Source organism: Abrus precatorius, unplaced genomic scaffold (assembly GCF_003935025.1).
Source record: "Abrus precatorius isolate BTA unplaced genomic scaffold, Abrus_2018 Scaffold11, whole genome shotgun sequence".
Taxonomy (NCBI): Eukaryota; Viridiplantae; Streptophyta; class Magnoliopsida; order Fabales; family Fabaceae; genus Abrus; species Abrus precatorius.
In genome coordinates this window covers 26891312-26913912 of record NW_020874303.1, presented here as the reverse complement: position 1 = coordinate 26913912, position 22601 = coordinate 26891312, and the positions used below count along the sequence as shown (strand labels likewise).

The following is a 22601-nucleotide window of genomic DNA, read 5'->3' as shown; positions in this document are numbered from 1 at the left end:
GTGAAGCTCAATTGCTCTTCCGTAATTTCAAGCGTGCTGTGTACCTAACCACACCAAATTTCTCTACCAGGCAAAATACGGTTACATAGAGACAAGTGGTTACGACACTAATTAAAAAAAATTAAATTTTTACTAAAGAAGTATTCTTATATTTAAAATTAATTTATATATTTTATATAAATAAATTTATTTTATTCGATATAATTAAAGTTTTTTCGTCTACACTTTAAGGACAATGTTTAACGGATCTTTTACAAAACTCTGAAAATGCATGAAACTGAAGATTCTAAACAAATAAGCTAATTATGTCATTGAACATTATAATAAAACTCTAGAGCCGTACTCATGCTTATGAACTATTTTTAAAAAAAATTATATTATACGTATTTTTATACTATTTAATATTTTTTATTAAATTACTCAATTCAAAATTTAACTATTAAATTTAAAGTTATAATTATATAAAATTTGATTTGATTTATTTTTTAAATCTTACATACTTATATTAAATTGAAGACATGTTTTTTAAAAATAAATTAAAATTTTCAAATTTCTATAGTCCAAATTAATTTAAATTTAAATATATATATTTTTAATTTTTGTATAGTATATCAATAAATATTATGTGTCTTAATTCAATTAGTTCTTTTTTTAATAATTTACGTCTATTTAATACAATTAAATTTTTATTTTGATAATTATATATATGTGTGTATATATATATATAAATTTTTTTATTTTTTATTTTTTAAGAGGGAGTGTGTGTGTGTATATATATATATATACACATAAAGTTTTTTCCTTTTTTTTTAAGAGCAACGATGCTCTTGACAAGTTCGAGTGCGAGCACAACATATTGCTTCAGCTATGGTTGTCTTCTTCAAACCCCCAATCTTCCATTGTGTTAGGGTTTACATTACACAGTTGCTGATTGCCCTAATTTATTAGCAATCACCAAATCCCATGTATAGCACCTCCAAATTATGCGTTTTTTCCGCCGATACGTAAATGCATTCAGTCGCCAACATACTCTCACGGTCCCTTCTTAATTTTGTTTAAAGTAACTGTGACTCAAGGTTCGTTATGTTTATTTTTATTCCTCCAATGTTTCTTTTAATGTTTTAAACGTTCATTCTATTAGGAATTATGTTTCCCCTTATGTTCATGGTATTGCATTCGGCTTCATATTTTTTTGTAGCTCAAGTTTAGTGGAACCGGGTGTTCAATTTCGCTTTTTTAGTTTTATCTCTGCTCCCAAAGCATTACCAATTTGCTTGTGTACTCTGCTTTCAGTTTTAATTATCTGGGCGTTGTCACTTAATTTTATTGCATGAAATGTGTATGTATAAAGCTTAAACTACTCCTTGGTTTATGTGCTGTCTTGATTGAGTATATAGTGCGAATGAGAGTGAAGTGATTAAGTTGTCCGAAGACAGAAAGAAAGACAATTATGGTCTTCGTTGACTTTACTGTTTTATAAGGAAGATTTACATATAGCTGCGTAGCTCGACTGTATGGAAGCATGTAGCAGTTTGACATTAGTTTTGTTAGTAACCGAGAGTGACCGAACGATGTATCTTGAGATCAGGGTGGAGCTAGGTGCCACCAGCCCAATGTTGTATCTCAATCTTATCGTAAGTTCTTGCTGTTGTGAGAAATTTAAATCTTTTGGTGGCTTCTATGTTGTTTACTGACTTCGGTCAGTTTTACCACGTGCTTTAAGAAGAGTAATATTAAATGTCGTAATATTTGATCTTATTATTTTTTCATCTGTTTGGTAATTTGACACAATTGTTAGATATTTATCTGTAACAACAGAGTGAATTCATCGGTTGTCATGCAGAAGAATTCTATAGAAGTTTGAGAGTTTAATCAATAAACTTATGTGCATTCAACCACTTATTGAAAGTAATGAAATTTTGGATCATATTTGGTGAAAGGCTAACTTGGGATTCAGTTTATATACCGAAGGATATGTTGTTCTCTATTGAATTGAAGTACTGAGTACCTGCGTTATAACCACATTGTTTCCTCTTTGCATGTATTAGTTAGGCTGCAAAATGCTGGCATTTGTATGAAGAATTATGAATCTCTAGCTTTATATTAAAAAAAAAGGGTGCAAACATAACTTTCCTTTAAACATTTATAATTCTGTTACTGTATGCATGCATCACTAAGATCTCATCCTTACTTCATGATGTTATCATATCATTTTTCAATTAATCGATCCTCATTGCATTGATTTACTTTGATATACAGTTCTTATTAATATTAATATTTGATACAAAACTGCTAAGATCAACATTCCACCACCAAAGTCCCAGAGGAGTGCCATCAGATATATTGTGTAGTTTCTTTGTCACGATTAAATGAAGGTTATAAATAAATTTGTCTGGGATGTGGTTGTTGTCTAAGGTGGGGTTGGTTAAGCATTTGACGATTTATCAGAGTCAACTCTATGCAGAGAGAAGTTTGAAAGTTTACTGTACGTGATGTGCTTATCTAGTAGCTTAGTTTTCATACTAGAAGCTAGCATGCCTTTAACCTCACTTCTTGCCTCTAGCTTTGTTTGGAATCTGGGGACCCAGTGGAATGGAATATAAAGGAGTTATATTCCACTTGGTTCCTTTGTTTGGATAATAAAAATGATGGTGGGGGTAGTATGGAGGAGGGCTGGTCCCAAATTGAGGAGAAGCAATCTTAAAAATATAAACAAAATTAAAACTGTTAAATTGATTAAATTGCTAGTTTGGCCCCCCAAAAGAAATTGATAAATGTATTTTTTTATTGTTTTATTGTATTCCTCATTAATTATCTATGCAACTTCCAAACAGGGACACACCACATTTCATGCCATGCCTTCTCCTGTCATTTCATTCCACTCCACCCAAAATATCCTCATTCCAAGAGTGCTTAAGAACGTTGTTTGAAGGTAAGATTAGAGAGCATCAGATGAAGAGATAGAAGTCTGCTTGGTTCAATCTTATTGCATAATTCAAGATTGACATATCTATTGTAGAATTTATTGGCTCCATTGGTTAAGCAATTGGCGCATATCCATTGTACTGTGAATGTTTGCATTATTTAATTGTTCTTGTTTAATTGAAGGCAGAACTGCTCTTTCTTCAGGCTTATTGGAATCTTGATTGGGCTCTAATTTGATAAATTCACTGTTGGTGGTTCCAAGATGAGTTATTCATATGCCGAAAACCTTGTAAGTGATTCTTTGTAAATACAATTACTTCAATTTCTTGTCAGTAGTAAATTCATGTCTAAATTTTCATCTACCTTCAGGATGTAGCAACTGTTGTGGGATTTGAAGTTCCAAACTCACCTGATTCCAGTTACAATAACGGCTACCCTGGAAATGAAGATGAGGCACGTGACCCACCTATGGTCCCTCCACACTTACAACACAGCATGCTCGGCTATCCTTCTAATATAGACTCGTCAGGAACTTTTCCATTACCTCAGAATGTGATTCTGAATCATCTTTATATTGAGAATAGAGAGCCCCCAAGATCTGTGGTGGCTTTGGGATTTACCCATCGGTTTCGTTCTAAATATTTTACCGTTGTGCTCTACAACCAGTTCGAAGAAGGGGAAGTGCAAGCATTTGATGTGTATATTTAGAAACTTTCATCACTGTTGGTTTTTGATGATTTATTGTAAACACGATATTCAAGTTAGCTGGAATATTTATTGAACTTTAAATTGCTTATTTAGTAACTTCGCTACGTATTTATATTTTTCAAATGTTACAAAAGATTACGCAACTACTTTGTTTAGAGAATAAGTGATAAGTGAATAAAACGGGTTGCTTTGTTATCTACATTTTTTTTTATTAAAATTAAAATTGAAAATTTCAACTATTGTTTTGTGAAGTCCTACATTGATTAAAAATAGAAACAGAATACTCCTACATTTATCACAGTTGACACTTTATCCCATCCTCCTCTCCATCCTTTAGCCACTTAGATTTAATTGATTCCCTCTGTTATATATACATAGAGGGCTAGCATGGAAAGAAACTACTGTTATTATCTAAAAGATATTTTTTTAAAAAAAAAATGAGTTTCTTAATTAATGGGACAAATAAGAGGATACACAGAGGGGAAGTTGATGTTCTCATCCTTATAAATGATAAAAGTTTGAATATAAAAAAAAAAACTCGGGCCTTTATTAGGCCCCTCTATACACCAATAAAGACGGAACGTGTTAATAATAATAAAAAAAAACTGGTTGTGCTTATCCAGCAAATGAAGACATTTTATTTGACTTTTTTTTGTACTAATATATATGTAAGCAACTAGAACAGTAGTAAGAACTACATGACATTATCAGTTGCACAGTAGATAACTTGTCAGACATTAAATAAGTGTATGAATTTGATGGCTGCTCTACGTGATTTAGTAAAGTTTTAGTCAGGTTTTTGATTGCTTAGAATTTTTTTATTGGGTTAAGTATGTTTTTCATCTCTTTAAAATATATTATATTTTTATTTTAGTCTCTATAAAATTAAATATTTTTGTTCCTGCTCTTTTTAAAACCAATAACTTAAATAAAAGTAATACATAGCGCAAAAAATTAACATTAGATAATATTTATTTACCCACGTCATATGATAATGATTGAAGACTAAAATAAACTTTTTAAAATTATATGGTCTAAAATTAAAACATAATTTTATAGAAACTAAAATTAAAATGCGATATACTTTGAAGAACTAAAAATATATTTTAGCTTTTTATTTAATATTTCATTTTAATATTTTAAATTAATTCTTTATAAAATATATTTTTTATTTATATTTAGTTTGTCCAAATATTATGGTATTTTAATATTAGTCTTTTTAAATATTATGATTTTTTATTTGGTTTTCACAAATTTAATAAATTTCACATTTCTGAATGAAAAACTCATGATGTATATAAAAGTAAATGAAAGATATTATTTTATAATAAAACATTTTATAAGAGACTTATTTAACAAATTATATATAAAAAAAAATACAAAATTTGTAAGGATTGAAAAATTTATCAAGCCTAATAAACTAAAACTAAGTGAGCTTAAATAATTATTGACAATTTTTAAGTTGTTATTATTATTATTATTATGTCTAAGTCTAACTCACAATATATATTTTAACTAATCTCAACTATTGATTATTAATACATTTTAATTAAAGAAGTCAAATGCATATGCATGTATATCAATACAGAGAGAGAGGTATTCTGCTGTAGCAAAATGTGACGTAAGTATCTTTTGTACATTAACTTGATAAATATAAGTTCTTATGAAATTGAAAAGCACTTATATTCAATGAATATGTGAACAAGAAAGCTACTATTATTGTTATTATTATTCACATAAACCGAACAGGCCTTCAAAAAGTAGCTAAAAAAAGTTATACGCTTCCTCATGTACCTAAAAAGGAACATTGTCCAGTCAAACAACCCCAAGAGCCCGTGAAAGGGTAATAGAATGGGTCTGTATGATATAGTTTCTGTCGCCATCAATTGCTGCAAGTTTCAATTACAGAGCAGAGAGAGTGAGGTGTTACAAACAACTTGTTTATACTAATTTTAATCTATCAAGACAAGCACAAGAATATAGTGACTTAATTAGCTGGTTATTAATTTGATTATTAATCTGCATATTGGGTTAAGACTTTTTCATTTCAATCATATATTGGACCCAGCCGTACGTCGACATAATTAATGACAACAACAAAAACTAATCTTATATTATGGTTGATTATATGATATTTTAATTTTATTTTGAAATACAGATGATATGCTTTATAAATTAAGCCATATGTGTGTATAATTGATTGACCTGCAAGTTTTTTTATTTTGATATAGTTGACCAAGGTGTGGCATTTGATACTACTTGTCAAACATTTGGATCTTAAATAAAGGAGCCATTTATAAAGTGAAATATCAAAATTTGAATTCAACTTAATAATTGTAATCGACCGACACAAAATTAACAGTTGTGAGATCAGAGACTTTACAAATGCTATAACTTAGACTCAGATTCCTTATTTCGGTTCTGTACAAATTATGAGAAAAGGAAAACTGCAAAATATCATTACTATTATTAATCAAGGATTATGGCATGATGTCCGTTGATGTACTACGTTTGGATCCTTGAAATTTATAACGTGCAAAATTTTTGTTAAAACTGAATAATTTTATTTTGTTCGACATTAGATATGCTTGTTTTAAAGAATTACAGTTATTAAATTGAAGGGAAGGGACAGTAATTAATTGGGTGTGAACTATAATATCTCCTTTGATTGTTGTTAAGCATTGTGTAGTCGAGAAAACAAGTATGATAAATTGTACGAATTGCTTCTTGACGAAAGTTATATAAACTGAATGATAACTTGACCGAGATTTTTGTGGAATTCTCAGAATTCTTTATTTTTAATTTAAAATTTACTCAATCACATTAATTTGTTACTTTGTGATATTTCCTTCATGATTTTTTATATTATTTAGCAAATTCTTTTCAATATTTTCAATATCACTTATCAATTAGATTATTTTATCTCGTCAACTTGCATGATAAACATTACATTTAAAATTAACAGAAATTATCAAAATATTAACATAATTTTAATTAAAATAATAATAAAATAGCGACCAAACAATTAAACCTAAGTTTTAAAAAAATAAAAAAATAAAATACTAACAACACACTCTTATAATTTTTAATAATTTTTAACAAATAAAAAAAACTTTTCAAATTGAATCCTTCCCAAATAAGACCGATTTGTGAACTAAAATTTACAGCTCAAACAAAAACAAACATGCACACACGTGACGTGTAGTTAACAAATATGGAAGTACTTAACAAAGCAACTTGGGAATTAAGGTAGATTCTATCTTTCCCTTTGGGATATTCCACAAGCCTCTTACCCGTTCACAATCACATGTTGTGCATATGCGGCGAAATGGTTTATGTTAATATAGTTTTGTTTAAAGCTCCAAAACCATTGGGAATGCAATTTGCTTCTTCCATCGTCAATGACTTCCCTAATATAAATACACCACACTCCTCCCTTACCCTTCACACAACACCAAAACTTCTCTACTCATCAAGCACTAGTTACTTCAACCCTCTTTCTTAGTTCTCTTCTTCTTCTTCTTCTAGTTAAGACCAAATGGCTGAGATTGATGGCTCTCCTGGAAGCTCCATGCATGGAGTAACAGGTAGGGAACAAACTTTTGTAGCCTCAGTTGCTTCTCCAATGGTTCCAACTGATACAACAGCCAAATTTGCTCTACCAGTTGATTCTGAACATAAGGCCAAGGTTTTCAAACTCTTCTCCGTAGCCAATCCCCACATGAGAACCTTCCACCTATCTTGGATTTCCTTCTTCACTTGCTTTGTCTCAACCTTCGCAGCAGCACCTCTTGTCCCCATCATTCGTGACAACCTTAACCTCACTAAAAGTGACATTGGAAATGCTGGGGTTGCTTCTGTTTCCGGAAGCATTTTCTCTAGGCTTGCAATGGGTGCAGTCTGTGATATGTTAGGACCACGTTATGGCTGCGCCTTTCTTATTATGCTTTCTGCTCCAACCGTTTTCTGCATGTCGTTTGTGAATGATGCTGCAGGGTATATAGCGGTTCGGTTCTTGATTGGGTTCTCCTTGGCCACTTTTGTTTCGTGCCAATATTGGATGAGCACCATGTTTAACAGTAAGATTATAGGGCTTGCAAATGGTACTGCTGCAGGGTGGGGTAACATGGGTGGTGGAGCCACTCAGCTCATAATGCCATTGGTGTATGAACTTATCAAAAGAGCTGGCGCTACTCCCTTCTCTGCTTGGAGAATTGCCTTCTTCGTTCCTGGTTGGTTGCATGTGATCATGGGGATCCTGGTCTTAACACTAGGCCAGGATTTGCCTGATGGAAACCTTGGTACCTTGCAGAAGAAGGGTGATTTATCTAAGGACAAGTTTTCCAAGGTTGGTCTCTTCGTTTCTTTTGAACATTATTTGATATCAGAGTTAATATATTATTTGTATGGATTACTATTCCATCAAGTGAATTTTTGGGCAGAAATGAAGTCTTGAATTGATTAATTAAGGATTTTTTTTTTGTTTAGGTGCTGTGGTATGCTATAACAAATTACAGGACATGGATTTTTGCCCTCCTCTATGGGTACTCAATGGGAGTTGAATTAACCACTGATAATGTTATTGCTGAGTACTTTTATGACAGGTTAATTCACCTCTCAAGGCTTCACATTTATATGCATATATAGCACTTGCATTAATTTACTTAGTCAAATTATGATAATTTTTTTTTAATAAATATTTATAGAAGAAATAAAAAAATTTAAATTAATCTTTTCTTAAAATTTAAAATTAAGTTATGCAATTTAACTTTTAATTTCAAATAAAACAATTTTTTTTTTAAATTAGATTTTAACTTACAAAAAATTTATTTTAATTTTTCATTTCATTCACTTATAAATTTTTGTTGATAAGTTTATTTAAATTGGAACTTACTCTTTTTACTACAAATTGTTATTTTCTTACTGATTAGGAAGATTATAACCTTACGTAATCAATTAATATAAATCAGGTTCAATCTCAATCTGCACACTGCTGGATTGATTGCTGCTTCATTTGGAATGGCAAACATAGTTGCTCGACCCTTTGGTGGATATTCTTCTGATCTTGCAGCTCGGTTGTTTGGCATGAGAGGCAGACTCTGGACCCTTTGGATCCTCCAAACCTTAGGAGGGGTTTTCTGTGTTTGGCTTGGCCGCGCCAATTCTCTTCCTATTGCTGTATTAGCTATGATCCTCTTCTCTATAGGAGCTCAAGCTGCATGTGGTGCTACTTTTGGCATCATTCCTTTCATCTCTAGGCGATCTCTAGGGATTATATCTGGCCTTACTGGTGCAGGAGGCAACTTTGGATCTGGTCTGACCCAATTGGTTTTCTTTTCAACCTCCAAATTCTCCACTTCCACAGGTCTCTCCTTGATGGGTGTCATGATAGTGTGTTGCACTCTTCCTGTGACTCTTGTTCACTTTCCACAGTGGGGTAGCATGTTCCTACCCCCCTCAAAAGATGTCAACAAATCTACTGAAGAATTCTATTACACCTCTGAATGGAACGAGGAAGAGAGACAGAAGGGCTTGCACCAACCAAGTCTCAAGTTTGCTGAGAATAGCCGTTCTGAGAGAGGAAGGCGTGTAGCATCTGCTCCTACACCCCCAAATGTAACTCCCACTCATGTCTAGCTATATCACTTCAATCATATCTAAAATAGAACATGTATTTTCTAGGAAAGTCAACCTTAGATAACTCGGAAAGTACCATATGTGTACCTTTTCTTAATATATAAGAAATATTATAAGCAGCAGACAGAGAATATTTTGGCTTGGGAAATGAAAATCATGTAGATTCATGTAGGAGAGTTGTTTACTTGTGATAAGCATCACAATAAATATGTACTCAATGCAATCTCGATGATGGATATTAATATATGATACTTTCTATAATTTTGTAACTCAATTGAGTTTTTTAGAAGTTGACCTGACTCATTTCTTGAAGCATTGAAAGAATATACCAACTCAAATATTCAGATAAATGACGACCAAGCAGATAATAACGCGAGGTAATGGCTATAATTATAAGAATATATTTGGTTTGGGTTCCGTGTGAGTTGTGAATCTATAATCTATTATATATATAGATATTATTTATTTGAGCAAGGGTGACTTATCTTCTGCGTTTGCTTGGGAAAAAGAATGACAACTATAACTAACCACTATACGTCGTTTACTCTATGTTACTTCCCGTTTCATTCAATTTCCACGTAGTTTGGACGGCAAAAGCAAATGTACGCGTTTGACAATGTTGAGAAGAAGACAGGATAAGTGGAATATTTGTGTGCTATTATCAGTTTCTGGTTTCGTAGATGCACTATTTTCATTCAAACAGAGAAAACAAGAAGCAAAACCAAAATAATAATAATAATAATAAATGACACCTACAAATTTTGTAGTTTAATTTTCATTGTAGGCGTAAGTTTGCCATCGATCTCAAAACAGTGGTTCCGTTTCTCAAGAACGCGTTTGTTTGGAGGAGAGAAAAAAAAAAGATAATAAAGAAGATATGAATAATAAAAAAGAAAATCATAAAAAGGTTAGACTTTTAAAAGAAATTATTTGTTTCATTCTTATTTTTTAATTGAAATTTTTTATTTTATTTTTTCCTTAATAAAAAGAGAAGAAAAAGAAAAGAAAGAAAAATGGAAGAGTCGTTCCAAACGAGCACAGTGTCAAGACTTTACAGTCTTTATAAATATAAATTAATATACTAAGGATTGTTTATATTCACACCTTTTAGGTTTAATAAAAGATTATTCAATATTTTTTCTGCATTAACGTGATTCTCTCTAATTCATATCGTATAAGAAATTATAAGTAATTTATAGAATTATATATATATATATATATATATATATATATAATATTCTATACATAAATTTAAAAAATATTATATATTAAATTTAAAAGACAAATATCGAATATAGTTTTATTAAAATTTAAAGTATAATTTATCCTAATATATTCTAAAAATCAGAAATGTTCTAATATAATATTTTAATAAAGAATGATTTGATCATGTGAAAAAAAAACTTTTTAAAATCACTAATAGAGCGAGTCGATTACATGTGTTAAAATAGATTAAAAAAACTTTGAATAAAATTACTAAAATAGATTTTTTAATTAATTAGATTATTAAATAATTGATTTTTATCAAATTTAATGACATCGTATAAGCTATTTCATTTAATAGAATAAGAATTTGTTGTTGTTATATAATATTTTGAATAACTCAATTTATATATTTAAATCAAATAACATTTTACCAAAAAAAATCAATTTAAACTAAACAATCAACGTTTTTCTTTTATTTTGATTCAATAACCGATGCCCTTCTTAAAAGCATAATTTTCATGAAGTGATCTTAAAATCTAAGCACAAAATTCAACTAACACTTTTTGGTTTTGGTTCAATCCAACTAAGCCAGAGGAAGCCCAAAGAAACAAAAGAGGCCTACACACTTCCCCACTCAAATCACGCGGGAGATGCAACAAGTGGCTGAAAAAAAAATAGTGATATTTAGGATAGTTTGATTTAGATTGAATTTTAGCTAAAAGGTCACTTGTTTCAAATGTAAAAAAACAATATTTTAGATCGATTCAAATATAATATTAAATAAAATTTGATTTAATTAAAAATCATCTGAATTATAATAAATTATTTGATTCTTGATGTATTTATTTGTTTTCATTTTATTGACAACTTATAAAATACTATATTAATAATAAATATTGTTTTCGAAATATAATAAACATACTATTAACGTCATAATTACAATATACAACTCAGTATTTTAACATAAAAAAAATTATATTTTATGTTTCCGTACATTCTTCTCAAAATTTAGTGTTTGGTAGAAAACATGAACATTATACAATATAAAAACGAGACACGTGAATAAATTTAAAATTCATTTAAAACTAATTAACTCATAAACACATTAAAATAATGAAATATAATTTAAATAACAAAACAGTAGACAAAACAAACTTGCATTATAATTTGTAGACTCGGATAGATTGCTTTCCAAAATTAAAATCAAAATTTAATTTAATATAATAAAAATCATTTTTCTAATTTTTATTTAATTTAATTTCCAATTTTTGGCTCGTTTTTTTCACTTTTTTTTATAGTTTGTGTTAGATTATTTCAGTATATAAACATACATAGAAAAAAGTAAGCCAAACATTAACTTATATGTGTAACCTTAAACAATAAGAAATGTAAAATGAAGAGAGTAGAAAACAATGTTACAAGAATCAGCATTAACTCCAATGAGTTATTGCGGGGTTCCTTTTATTACAAGCCTATCTTACCATCTGAAATGGAGAAAGTGAACTTTATCTACCTGAAGCTAAAAATTTTACACCATAAAGATTGCAGTGAATTAATTAGCACGGTGGTTCCACCGAAAACAACAGAACCACCCATCACAACTCACAAGCTCCGTAAAAGAAGAACACAATGTGTTTATCTGCTTCTTTTATGAAGCTTCGGTTGGTTGGCTCACCTATAAGCATGTACGATCAAGATTGGTGAGAAACAAATTTCCAATTCACATCAAGCCACCCGTTTCGTTGTCGTTGCCATGACTCTTGGTATAATTTGTTGAGAAACATAACTAAGAAATTTGCAGGAGAAAAAAATGCAAGATCAAATTGAAATTGATCATTGAATGGTAACAAGTTATTACGCAATCCAATAACGTGCTCGAATAGAAGAGTAGTTAATGCTTCTAGGTAATCATTTAAACAAAGTAGAAATAATAGTTAACACAGTAATTTTACCTAACCCATCTAAGCCACCAACATTGCTATACAAAGAACACTGTTAACGGTTTATTTTTCATGAAAACTTAGAAGAAAACATTTAAAGAAGTAGGGAATTGAGGATATCCGTTTCCCAAATCTGTCTTGTTCACTGTTCCTATAAAATTGTGTACGTTGTTATAGCTTTTATTTATGTGCTATTTTTCTCTTTTTTGCAATTTCTGGTGCTAGTATGTTTTTAGCTTGATATATAGTTTCATAATATTTACTTTAATAATTTAAATTTCTGGAGTTTTGTTTCTTTTACAAATTTTGAGTGTTTACAATTAAAGTATGTTTTAATATGACATCTTCGTGCAAAGCGTAGATGCTAATTTGGTGCGAAGAAAACCTTTTCCGCTTAAGAAAATATCTTTCCACAAAAATTATTTCCTATCAATGAGAGTACGAAATCATGTAAATGTAAGTGAACAGTCTAAGCAACTTAAGGTGAAGTTGGACAAACAACTTAATTATATACATATTTAATGACTTACTTTATACAAGACTTATGACATAAATTTGATCATAAAAATTATTAAAATAAAATAAAAATAACTTGCCTAATAAATTATACTATAAATCTCGCATGCATGTGAGAAAAATGGAAGAGAAAAAAAAAGGGAACAAAGTTCAAATCATATTATCCTAAAATTTTATCTCCCAATTAACCTGTGTCATGAAAAAGAAACAAATGATGAATATCTAAATTGATGGTCTTTGAAAAAAATACTAAAAAAATATTGAGTAATTATTTTAAGAATTAAATTAGGTTAAATGAGATATTTTTGTTGAATTTAATATATAGCGACGAAATGATAAAGAAATAGCATTTGGCAGATAAAGTGCGTAAATAAAAGTTGGGAAAGAAGAAGCGACGTGTCTGGCGTGAGGAAAGTAAATTTTGGGTCTGCCTCGTTCTGAACCTTCTGAACGATTTGTCGTTTTGAGGCAACAACGAAGGATGAGAAAGGTGTAGCAGCCAATTTCATATTCCATAATTGATAGTAATAAATAAAAAAGCTAATCGATAGAAGCATTTGAATTTGGGTATCATTGATGCGCCCTCACGTGGAAGCCCAATATCTTTCTTCCATTTAAGCTGTTCATAAATTTATTGAGTTCGTGAATCATAATAAATAGTAAACTATGCACATTTTATAAGGTTGGGTAAATGCTTCTGCTACACTCTTAATTCTGTTCCTTTTTAGTTTTCTATACTTATTTATGTCAGTCGTTACCCTGCTTCCCTTAGCCCTGTCTATTATATTTCAGACCAAACTTCACCAATTGTTCCCATCTTTAAGGGAGAGGTTTTTTTTAGTGAGTGAGGTTGCTTTTTAAGAAATAAATAAATAATTATAATTTTAAATATAAAACTCTTCTAATATATGTATAAAATGAAACTTAATCTTTGAAACTATGATATAAAAACATTTACAGTTGTCTTAATATAAAATGTCTAACAATGACTTCTGTTATATTAGAGTACCACAAAAAAATGTCTTAGTCTATTGATTATTTTAATACTTAAATATTAAAAAAATATTATTAGTCCGAACTGATTTTTAGTATAAAAGTATAATAAACATTTTTAATTAAAAGCTATCACTCTTAAATGTTTAAAATTAATTTTAAATATTGGAGTTAATAAAATTAAAATATTCAATGAAAAAGTGAATATATTGATTATCTTTTAAATATACAAATAATATTATATTATTTAATAAATAAAAAACTAATGAAAAAAATATAAAGACTTTATAATTATAATAACGATAATAAAAATGCTAACCAGTATGTTAAGGTATTAGTTAACAAATTCAAAATAGTTTTCATTAAAAAGTGTAATGTTGTATTTCTTTTCTTTTGTAATTTCTAATGCACTATCAACTTAATTTTTAATAAAAATCATTTATTGATTTCTTCATAAGTGTTTTTAAGGCACTAATTAATAAGACTCTAACGCTAGATCACATGACAAAATACTACATGAAGACCAATCAAATTTCACGTGGACATTCAAGGAGGAGAGAGAATAAAAACCATTGTTGGTAAAATTAGTAAAATTCTTGTAAATCAGTATAGGTAGTTTTCTTTACTACTATCACTTTCCTAGTTTCTCTTTATTGAGATGAGCTTTTTCATAATTCGTGGATGGGGGCAAAGCTGCCAGCCTAGAAGGAAGATTAATGCGAGGTAAAGACTACGGCGATAGTGATGATAGAAAACTCGTTAATTGTCTTCAATCCTTATAATGACTTATCAACTGCCATGAAGAAAAACGCAAGAAACTCGTAACTATATTACCATGTAATCTTAAATGTTCCTTAAATGCGTTCCCCAATTGTTTGACAAAACCTAGATTATTGTCCACAAATGAGTGGCTGTTAGCCTCTCCTCTTTTTCAGTTTATAAATTAATTATATATTTTTTTATCAAGTGGTCATTACGTATAAAGGGATATATTACTTGGATGAGAAAGAATATAAGAAGGTATAAAGAGGGAATGTAATAAATATCATAGGTAATGCAATGGAAAAGGAAGATAAATAAGTTTTGTAAAGTGTATAAGTTGGAGTATATGAAAATATTAGGCTATTTAATAATATTAGAAAAAAATTGGCTAAGTGCAATAACATGAACTCACGAGGTACAACACTTGCTGCACAGAGAAAACATGCACCCACCCTTCCAACTCACCTCAACACCAAAATAATAGCGTACTAACAATGAGCTGTGCCTTCATGGGCTATTCACGAGCCTATTTAAGGCACATAGATTCAAGCCTCTTCCAACAATCTAGCACAACACAAAACCCCTTATAAACCTCTCTTCTCACAGCCTAAATCACAGATTACTAGAACTTTCAAAAGTTCAAATGTCTACAACACATCTCTCCCTTATGGCCATTTTCCTTCTCCTCTCACTAAATTCCCTTGGTACAACCATGGGTGGAAGGATCATTCCCCCAAGTGCTCCAAGTACAGTTACAAGGCCACTAGTTTCATCAGAAGTTGAAAATTATGTGAAGCCACAGGTTGATCACAAAGAGAAAACCTTCCAAGGAAGAGAAGTGAAGGGCTGCTTGCCAAAAGGTTCTAGGCATAACTCAGCTCCAAGCAGATTCGTCAATTTTAAGACACTAGGTTCTGGTGGCTGTTCTAGAATACATTCAGAGAAACCATGAAGATGTTTTGTTGAAATGGAGGGGCCTTTATTCATTTCTTGTTTGTAAATGGTTTTTGATTTCTAGATGAAGAGTTATTGAAAGATGAGGAAATCACGTATGTTTTTTTTTTTTTTGTTGGCTTATTGTGATCTATATATTGCCGGTTACAATTTTGAAGGATGTGCATGGGAAGGTCATGAAGATGTTAGTGACCTTTTCCTGCTAATATGTATGTATAGCTAATGCATGAGACATTAGCCAAACGTTGGAGAAAGAAATATGATATTTGATTATTTATTTATTTATTTAAAACGCTTAGGATGTAATACCAAGTATAATCTTCTAGATGGTTAATGTTGTAGGTTTGTAGTATTCTCATTTAGTGTAATATGTAGTTCATTTTTTTGCGTTGTTGTGGGTGGATATAGCCTTTGTTTTTTCTACTACCGGATAAATTTTGATTTCTTCATGTAACTAATATCCTGCGAAGGTGTTCAGTAGATCAACTGGGATGAGTTACGGATCGTTTTGTCATACATCTTTTGTGTGTTTATTTTTTCAGAAGCCATTATTTTTAGTTTATGAAAAAAAATTATAAAACAAACTTCTTATTGATTTCTATTTTTTTTAAAAACAAACTTAACTATATGAGTTTATATATATATATTTAATCTAAAAGTACAAAAAAAGGGCCTACTTTCCTACCAAATTGTGTTGGCAGACACAAAATTTTCTTTCTTGTTAGTTGGTGATAGGTAAATATCTTTTGTAAACGCTCTTTGAGCCTTAAAACATTCCCTAAAGTCAGTGAGTTTTTAAGATTCAACTCACCTAAATTTTCTTTAACAAAAACAAAATTTTCTACTTTTTTTAATGCCGATGCAATAAATGGACATACCCCTCAAAACAAAGGTTACAAAACTTGGGTAATGCGCAGGCCCGTCCAAAGTGCTTATTTGCTAGGCTCGGTGTTTAATCTGTTCAAACTAATGGGCAGTTTTCTTCCTTTTTTACCCTCAAAAAGCCCAAAATGCTGCACGCGTCTTAGGTTGTGCATAATATTTGAATTTTGATCGTTATATCTTATAAAAAGGTAAAAATTAAATGCACCCCTTTTCATTGGCTTCAGCTTCGAGTAATTTTATGCGTACAGCTACTCAGTATCAATAATTGGGACCATTGCAATTCCATTATCGGATAAATTAATGCCAACTATTGCAAAGGCATTGGCTTTTCATTCATTATATAGAAACCTAGCATCTCCAAGTACCATCAGGAGCGAACATGTTCTTAAATCAAAACAGCCGTAAGTTTCTAGGATGAGAACTTCCTTCCGAGAATGCACATGTTCAACTACTTTCTACACTAACAAGAATATCATTCATAATATGAACATACCATATCTAAATTTTATGTGAATCCAGTAACACTTTAAATAATTTGAGTATATGAGAAGGAAAATATACGACACACTTCAAAGTTACCCCTCCAAGGGGAAGTCTAGGGACATATCCTTTGAGATAGAGATACGTAATTTCATACAAACTTAACTAACTATAGAGATCATCTTCATCAGCCCCAGCAGCAGAAGTTGCAAAAGGGTCAGATCCAGTATTTCTATTTCCAGTCTCAGGAAACCTAAATTCACTTCCAAATCCCCTGGATTGCTGTAAGGTCTGAGCAAATGCTTGGTATTTGCGTATATCAGCATCACTAACACTCCTACGTGCATACTTCATTGACTCCTCAAAATGAGCAGCCTTGATCTCCGCAACTTCCTCGTCTACAGTGTCTTCATCCATTGCCTCTGGGTTTTCCCTCCTCCTTCTCTCTCGCTCTATGTCCTGAAATAAACCATGCAAATATATCAGCTCTGAAGAAATTCATTGAGATTATAACAGTGATTCGATGAAGACAAATCAAACCTTATATGATATAGAAAGCACCACCAAAACACAAAGTGACAAAACTAAAAATTGGTAGTGAACTTTCAATAAGTCAGCAAATTTTTTGAAGGTGGCCATATGCTGGAATTCAAGGCACCTTCTAAAGCTGTAAGGACTATATATATATATTAACCAAAAGCATACCTTTTCTATGTTTTCTCTTATAGCATATTTGCATGCTCGCTGGCATATTTCAGTAATATCAGCACCACTGAACCCTTGAGTATACCTAGCCAAAGCTCTCAAATCAACATCTTTCGAGATAGGTGACTTCCTCAAGCAGGCCTTGAATATTTGATGACGGGAATCCTCATCAGGAAGAGGAATATAGATCAATTGATCCAGACGGCCTGGCCGAAGAAGTGCTGGATCAATGATGTCAGGTCTGTTAGTTGCCCCAATTATGAACACAGTCTTTTTGGCAGACATGCCATCCATTTCAGTCAGAAGTTGATTGAGAACTCTATCAGCAGCACCACCAGCATCCCCAACACTACTTCCCCTCTGCAAGAATGACAAAGTCAGCAATGTACATACAAATACAAGCTGAAAATGATAAATTAAAGAAATGCAAACAATTAACATACAATACTTCAGTGACTTAATATCATTCAGTTTAACATCAATCATGGCTAAAGCACAGCAACATAGCAGATTAGGGGGGTAAGAAACTAAAAAACAACCTGAGTGGCAATGGAGTCAAGCTCATCAAAGAAGAGGACACATGGAGCCGATTGCCTAGCCTTGTCAAAAATTTCTCGAACATTGGCTTCACTTTCACCAAACCACATCGTGAGCAATTCTGGACCTTTCACACTGATGAAGTTGGCTTGACATTCATTAGCAATTGCTTTGGCTAACAAAGTTTTCCCACATCCTGGAGGACCATAGAAGAGGACTCCTTTTGATGGTGACATGCCAAATTTCTCAAACTTTTCTGGGTGCTCAACAGGATATTGAACAGTCTGAGTTCATATTAACAAAAATCAGCAACAGATTAAATTGATATAAAAACAATTAAGGTGTAATTGAGAAATAGTAAAGATGTACCTCTTGCAGTTCACGCTTGACATTCTCAAGGCCTCCAATGTCATCCCAACTGACATTAGGCACCTCAACAACCTGTCAACAGAGACATTTAATAAGAAAACAGACCACAAAGAAGGAAAGCCCCGTCCACTAATCAACCAATGATCACTCAATACAGTAAAATGAAAACTAACAGTTTCACGTAAGGCTGATGGGTTGCTTGTTCCAAGTGCAGTCTGGAAATGCTCATTTGAGACAGCCATAGAATTAAGTACTTCAGCATCAATAGTCTCATCCTCCAAGTCAATGACATCCATCTTCTCCCTAATGCATTGCAAAGCAGCTTCAGTGCATAGGGCAGCAAGATCAGCACCAACATACCCATGAGTATCTTTTGCAATTCTCTCCAAATCAACCTACAGCAGAAAACCACAAAAATTGAGCAACAGAAATTTAAAGACATTAAAGATCAAATCAAAACCACTACCAAAGATATGGACATAAAGTTTGATTTAGTCTATAAAGCATTTTACAATAGAAGAGATATCCAGGTAACTTCACTAAAATCGGAATTATTATAGTTAAATTGTGCAGTTATAGTGATTTCAATCCAGAAAGGAACCACAAGCACAAGAGCAACACTCCAAGCACTCCCAAAAATAAAAAATAAAAATACAGAAATAAATACCAGCAACAAATCTACCAAACCTCAACTTACATCATCAGAGAGCTTCATGTTTTTGGTATGTATGCGAAGGACTTCAAGTCGCCCAACTTCATCAGGAACACCAATATCAATTTCCCTATCAAATCTACCAAACCTTCTCAATGCTGGATCAATGCTGTTTGGACGATTAGTAGCTCCAATCACAATAACATGAGCACGAGATTTTAATCCATCCATAAGAGTCAAAAGTTGTGAAACAATTCTTCTTTCAACTTCCCCGTGTGTCTTCTCTCGCTTGGGTGCAATTGAATCAATTTCATCAATAAAGATGATGGATGGTGCATTCTTTTCAGCTTCTTCGAATGCTTTCCTGAGATTGCTTTCACTCTCTCCAGCCAGTTTGGACATAATCTCTGGTCCGTTAATACAAAAGAAGAAAGCTCCAGTTTCATTAGCAACAGCTCTGGCTATTAATGTCTTCCCAGAACCAGGGGGTCCATAAAGTAAAATTCCTTTGGGTGGTTTCACACCAATTGATTTAAAAAGTTGTGGATGCCTCAAAGGAAGCTCTACCAATTCACGAATTTGTGCCATTTGCTTCCTGACACCACCCACATCATCATACCCAACTTCATCCAGCCTTTCTTCATCCTCTCTTTTCAAAGGCTCCCCCTCGCAAAATATTTCAGTGTCTGGAGCAACAACACAATACTCCCCAGGATCAGTTTCAATGACCTTGAATTCTACACTTCTCATCCCTCCCCGGACAAGAAATAGATCTCCTTTTCTGACAGGACGATAAGCCTCCAAGAAATAAGCTGCAAATTATTATACATTAAAGGAAAAACTAGAAACTTAGAATGTTACACAAACACAGAAATACACATATTCTCTATCATGTGAAATAGGTAAGGGGTCAGCTTGACACACATTGATTCAATTAGAAAAGTGATAGAATCAAATCCCTGGAAAAATAAGGTCTGTTTTGTTTGAGAAAACATCTTCTGTTTTCATTGTTTACTTCATTTTCTGTTGTTGGAGATATGTATAGGAAGTGTTGAACTTGAAACAACAAAAATACTTCAGTTTTCATTATATCCTATACAAACATTTTAACACAGGATAGTGAAAACAAGGTAAAATACTTGTAATTTCTCCAAGCAAACAGACAACAATTTCTCAAAGCAAACAAGCCCTAGATTCTCCAAGCTATATATCCCAAGAAAAACAGCAAGATGCATTTTATAAAATAATCAACACAACAAAACATCAAGATCGATAAAGGCAAGTCAACTATTACCATGTATGTATAAAATAAAATAGTCAGTAAGACCTCTAGTTAACAAGGGCTTTCAACAAAAGGAAAGACATCAAAGCTACTGACTAGAATCACTAAAAATAAAAAATTCCCTGCCAACAATATGTAATATTGCATGATGGAAGGCTTATTATAAATATCAACCCACAAAGCAAGGCCAAACCATTACATCATGTATTTAAAGAGGCAATAATCAAGAAATCGCTTTAACATAAATTACTGTGAGAGTCAATACATAGTCACGGAACAAAGTAAAAATTTTAAACAAAATATCAATAACAACTAAATTTGTGCTCAAAATATAAGCAGATCATAATTCAGTAACAAAGCATCATAAAACTGAAATTGTATTAAGGGCCATTCTAACTTAGACAAATGCATGACAGGAACTCACGTTTCAAGAAAGCATCAAACAGATTGCCAGTGACGCCTTCAATGGTATCATCAATAGGCAGAATGTGCACACGTTTCCCATACTTGACATCAGGGCACTGATGCACAGACACAACATCTCCAAGCCGAACCCTCAAATTTGATCTCACAACTTTGTTCATCCTTATCTTAGGCTCCTCACAGTTATCATCAGCAAGGGCTATACAAATTGTATCCCTCCGTTTCTTCCCCTGCAACAAAATCAACACATAACTCGGAAGTAAGTAACCACACACACACACACAGCACAAAGTAGCATACGTAACACGTCAATACACAAACAAACTCACCACCACACAAACCAAATAAGTATTCTGAAATTTTCTAAAATGAACATAAAAATTTACAAGAGTAACTCAAACGCAATTTTATTTTATTTTTATTACTTTTTGGGAATTGAGTGAAAACCCATGAATATTAAAGTGCTGGGTACAAGAAAAGAGGGTTCGAAAAGTGACCTTGATGAGGATAGTGTCCCCTCGGAAAAGCTGAAGCTTTTCCATGGTTTGGGGGTGCATGGTGACGACGGAGTTATCATCGTTGACGGCTTCATCAACAACAAGCCTGTTCGGTGACTTCTTCCGTTCCAGAATCGCGGTTGAGTAGTCCTTCTTCCCCGATTTCCTGCGTTTCCAAACAAAAACTCCAACATCAAACAAACTTCACAGTCCAACGAGCTTTTACTGTACTAAGAAATGAAAAGAACTGCAATTTCTGAAACGAAATCAACGACAGTGGAAATAGTTGACTCACGGGTCCGATGATTCGCCTTGATGAGACATCCTTGCTGGAATTGAAGATCAAAGTGCACAAAGTGAAAGAACCTTGCAGACTAAGAACATTTGGTAAATTTATATGGTTTTTCTTTTAGATTTTTTTTTCCTCTTTTTAAAAAGTCTTGAATTGTTTGACAAGAAAGGGATTGTTGACTATAAAAGCCCAGATAGAATCTACTTACTAGGTTGGGCTCAGCCTATAATAACGAGGTCCAGCATGTGTGGCCCAATTCATTTTTTCCTGACAAAACACAAACAAAACATTATGACTGAAAAAACAGTGGGCCTTTCGTTAAAATTTATGTTGAAAATTAATTTTAAAAAAATTGTTTGCTGTAAATTGCGCATGAAAAAAGAAACCATTGAAGTTTTATTATTGAATACAAGATTTAAAAAGTTAGACTTGGGTTATTGCCTTGGTGGTTGCCTTAATTATTTTAAATACTGCATACATTTATGATAAATCATTGCTATCATGTATAGAAATGATTGCTTCATTGTCATAATTTTCCCTTGAAAAACAAGGTTGGTTTGAGAAGAACTTCATCAATAAGCCACATACTGCCTGACCAGAGAAAGAAAGAGAAACTCATTCTAGAAATTATAATTAACTTGCCCAATAAGTCATTGTACCTATAATGCCACGAACTATATATAATGTACGATGCTATGCAAGTGATGAGATAAAACAGTGAAACCATGACATTATTAGTATTTTTATATCCTTAGCCGTCCTTAAATGGTCCCGTCAATATCTTTCCATCTTCTCATAACTAATAATACAAACAAACACTTATACATTAAGATCTTAC

At 32.0% G+C, this 22601-nt stretch overlaps 2 protein-coding genes and 1 pseudogene across 3 annotated transcripts; 2 read left to right on the top strand and 1 right to left on the bottom strand.

The window, feature by feature from the left end:
- Nucleotides 1-840: 840 nt before the first annotated feature.
- On the top strand, nucleotides 841-3620 carry LOC113854965 (annotated as a pseudogene).
- A 3551-nt stretch (nucleotides 3621-7171) lies between these two features.
- LOC113856345 (high affinity nitrate transporter 2.4-like) lies at nucleotides 7172-9270 on the top strand. Its single transcript, XM_027488130.1, has 3 exons — nucleotides 7172-7981; nucleotides 8122-8237; nucleotides 8604-9270. Exons 1-3 carry the CDS (start codon nucleotides 7172-7174, stop codon nucleotides 9268-9270), a joined length of 1593 nt encoding a protein of 530 aa, XP_027343931.1.
- A 7734-nt stretch (nucleotides 9271-17004) lies between these two features.
- On the bottom strand, nucleotides 17005-21904 carry LOC113856637 (cell division cycle protein 48 homolog). Of its 2 annotated transcripts, none has more exons than XM_027488555.1 (9): nucleotides 21767-21904; nucleotides 21472-21637; nucleotides 20976-21204; nucleotides 19315-20081; nucleotides 18791-19012; nucleotides 18618-18689; nucleotides 18251-18532; nucleotides 17712-18071; nucleotides 17005-17465 (listed from the first exon to the last, which is right to left on the bottom strand). In XM_027488555.1, the coding sequence occupies exons 1-9, from the start codon at nucleotides 21793-21795 to the stop codon at nucleotides 17172-17174; spliced, it is 2421 nt and encodes an 806-aa protein (XP_027344356.1). In that variant the 5' UTR covers nucleotides 21796-21904; the 3' UTR covers nucleotides 17005-17171. The 2 variants fall into 2 exon arrangements, with proteins under 2 accessions (XP_027344356.1, XP_027344357.1); XM_027488556.1 differs by having other exon boundaries at nucleotides 17044-17465; nucleotides 18248-18532.
- Between the last annotated feature and the right edge of the window lie 697 nt (nucleotides 21905-22601).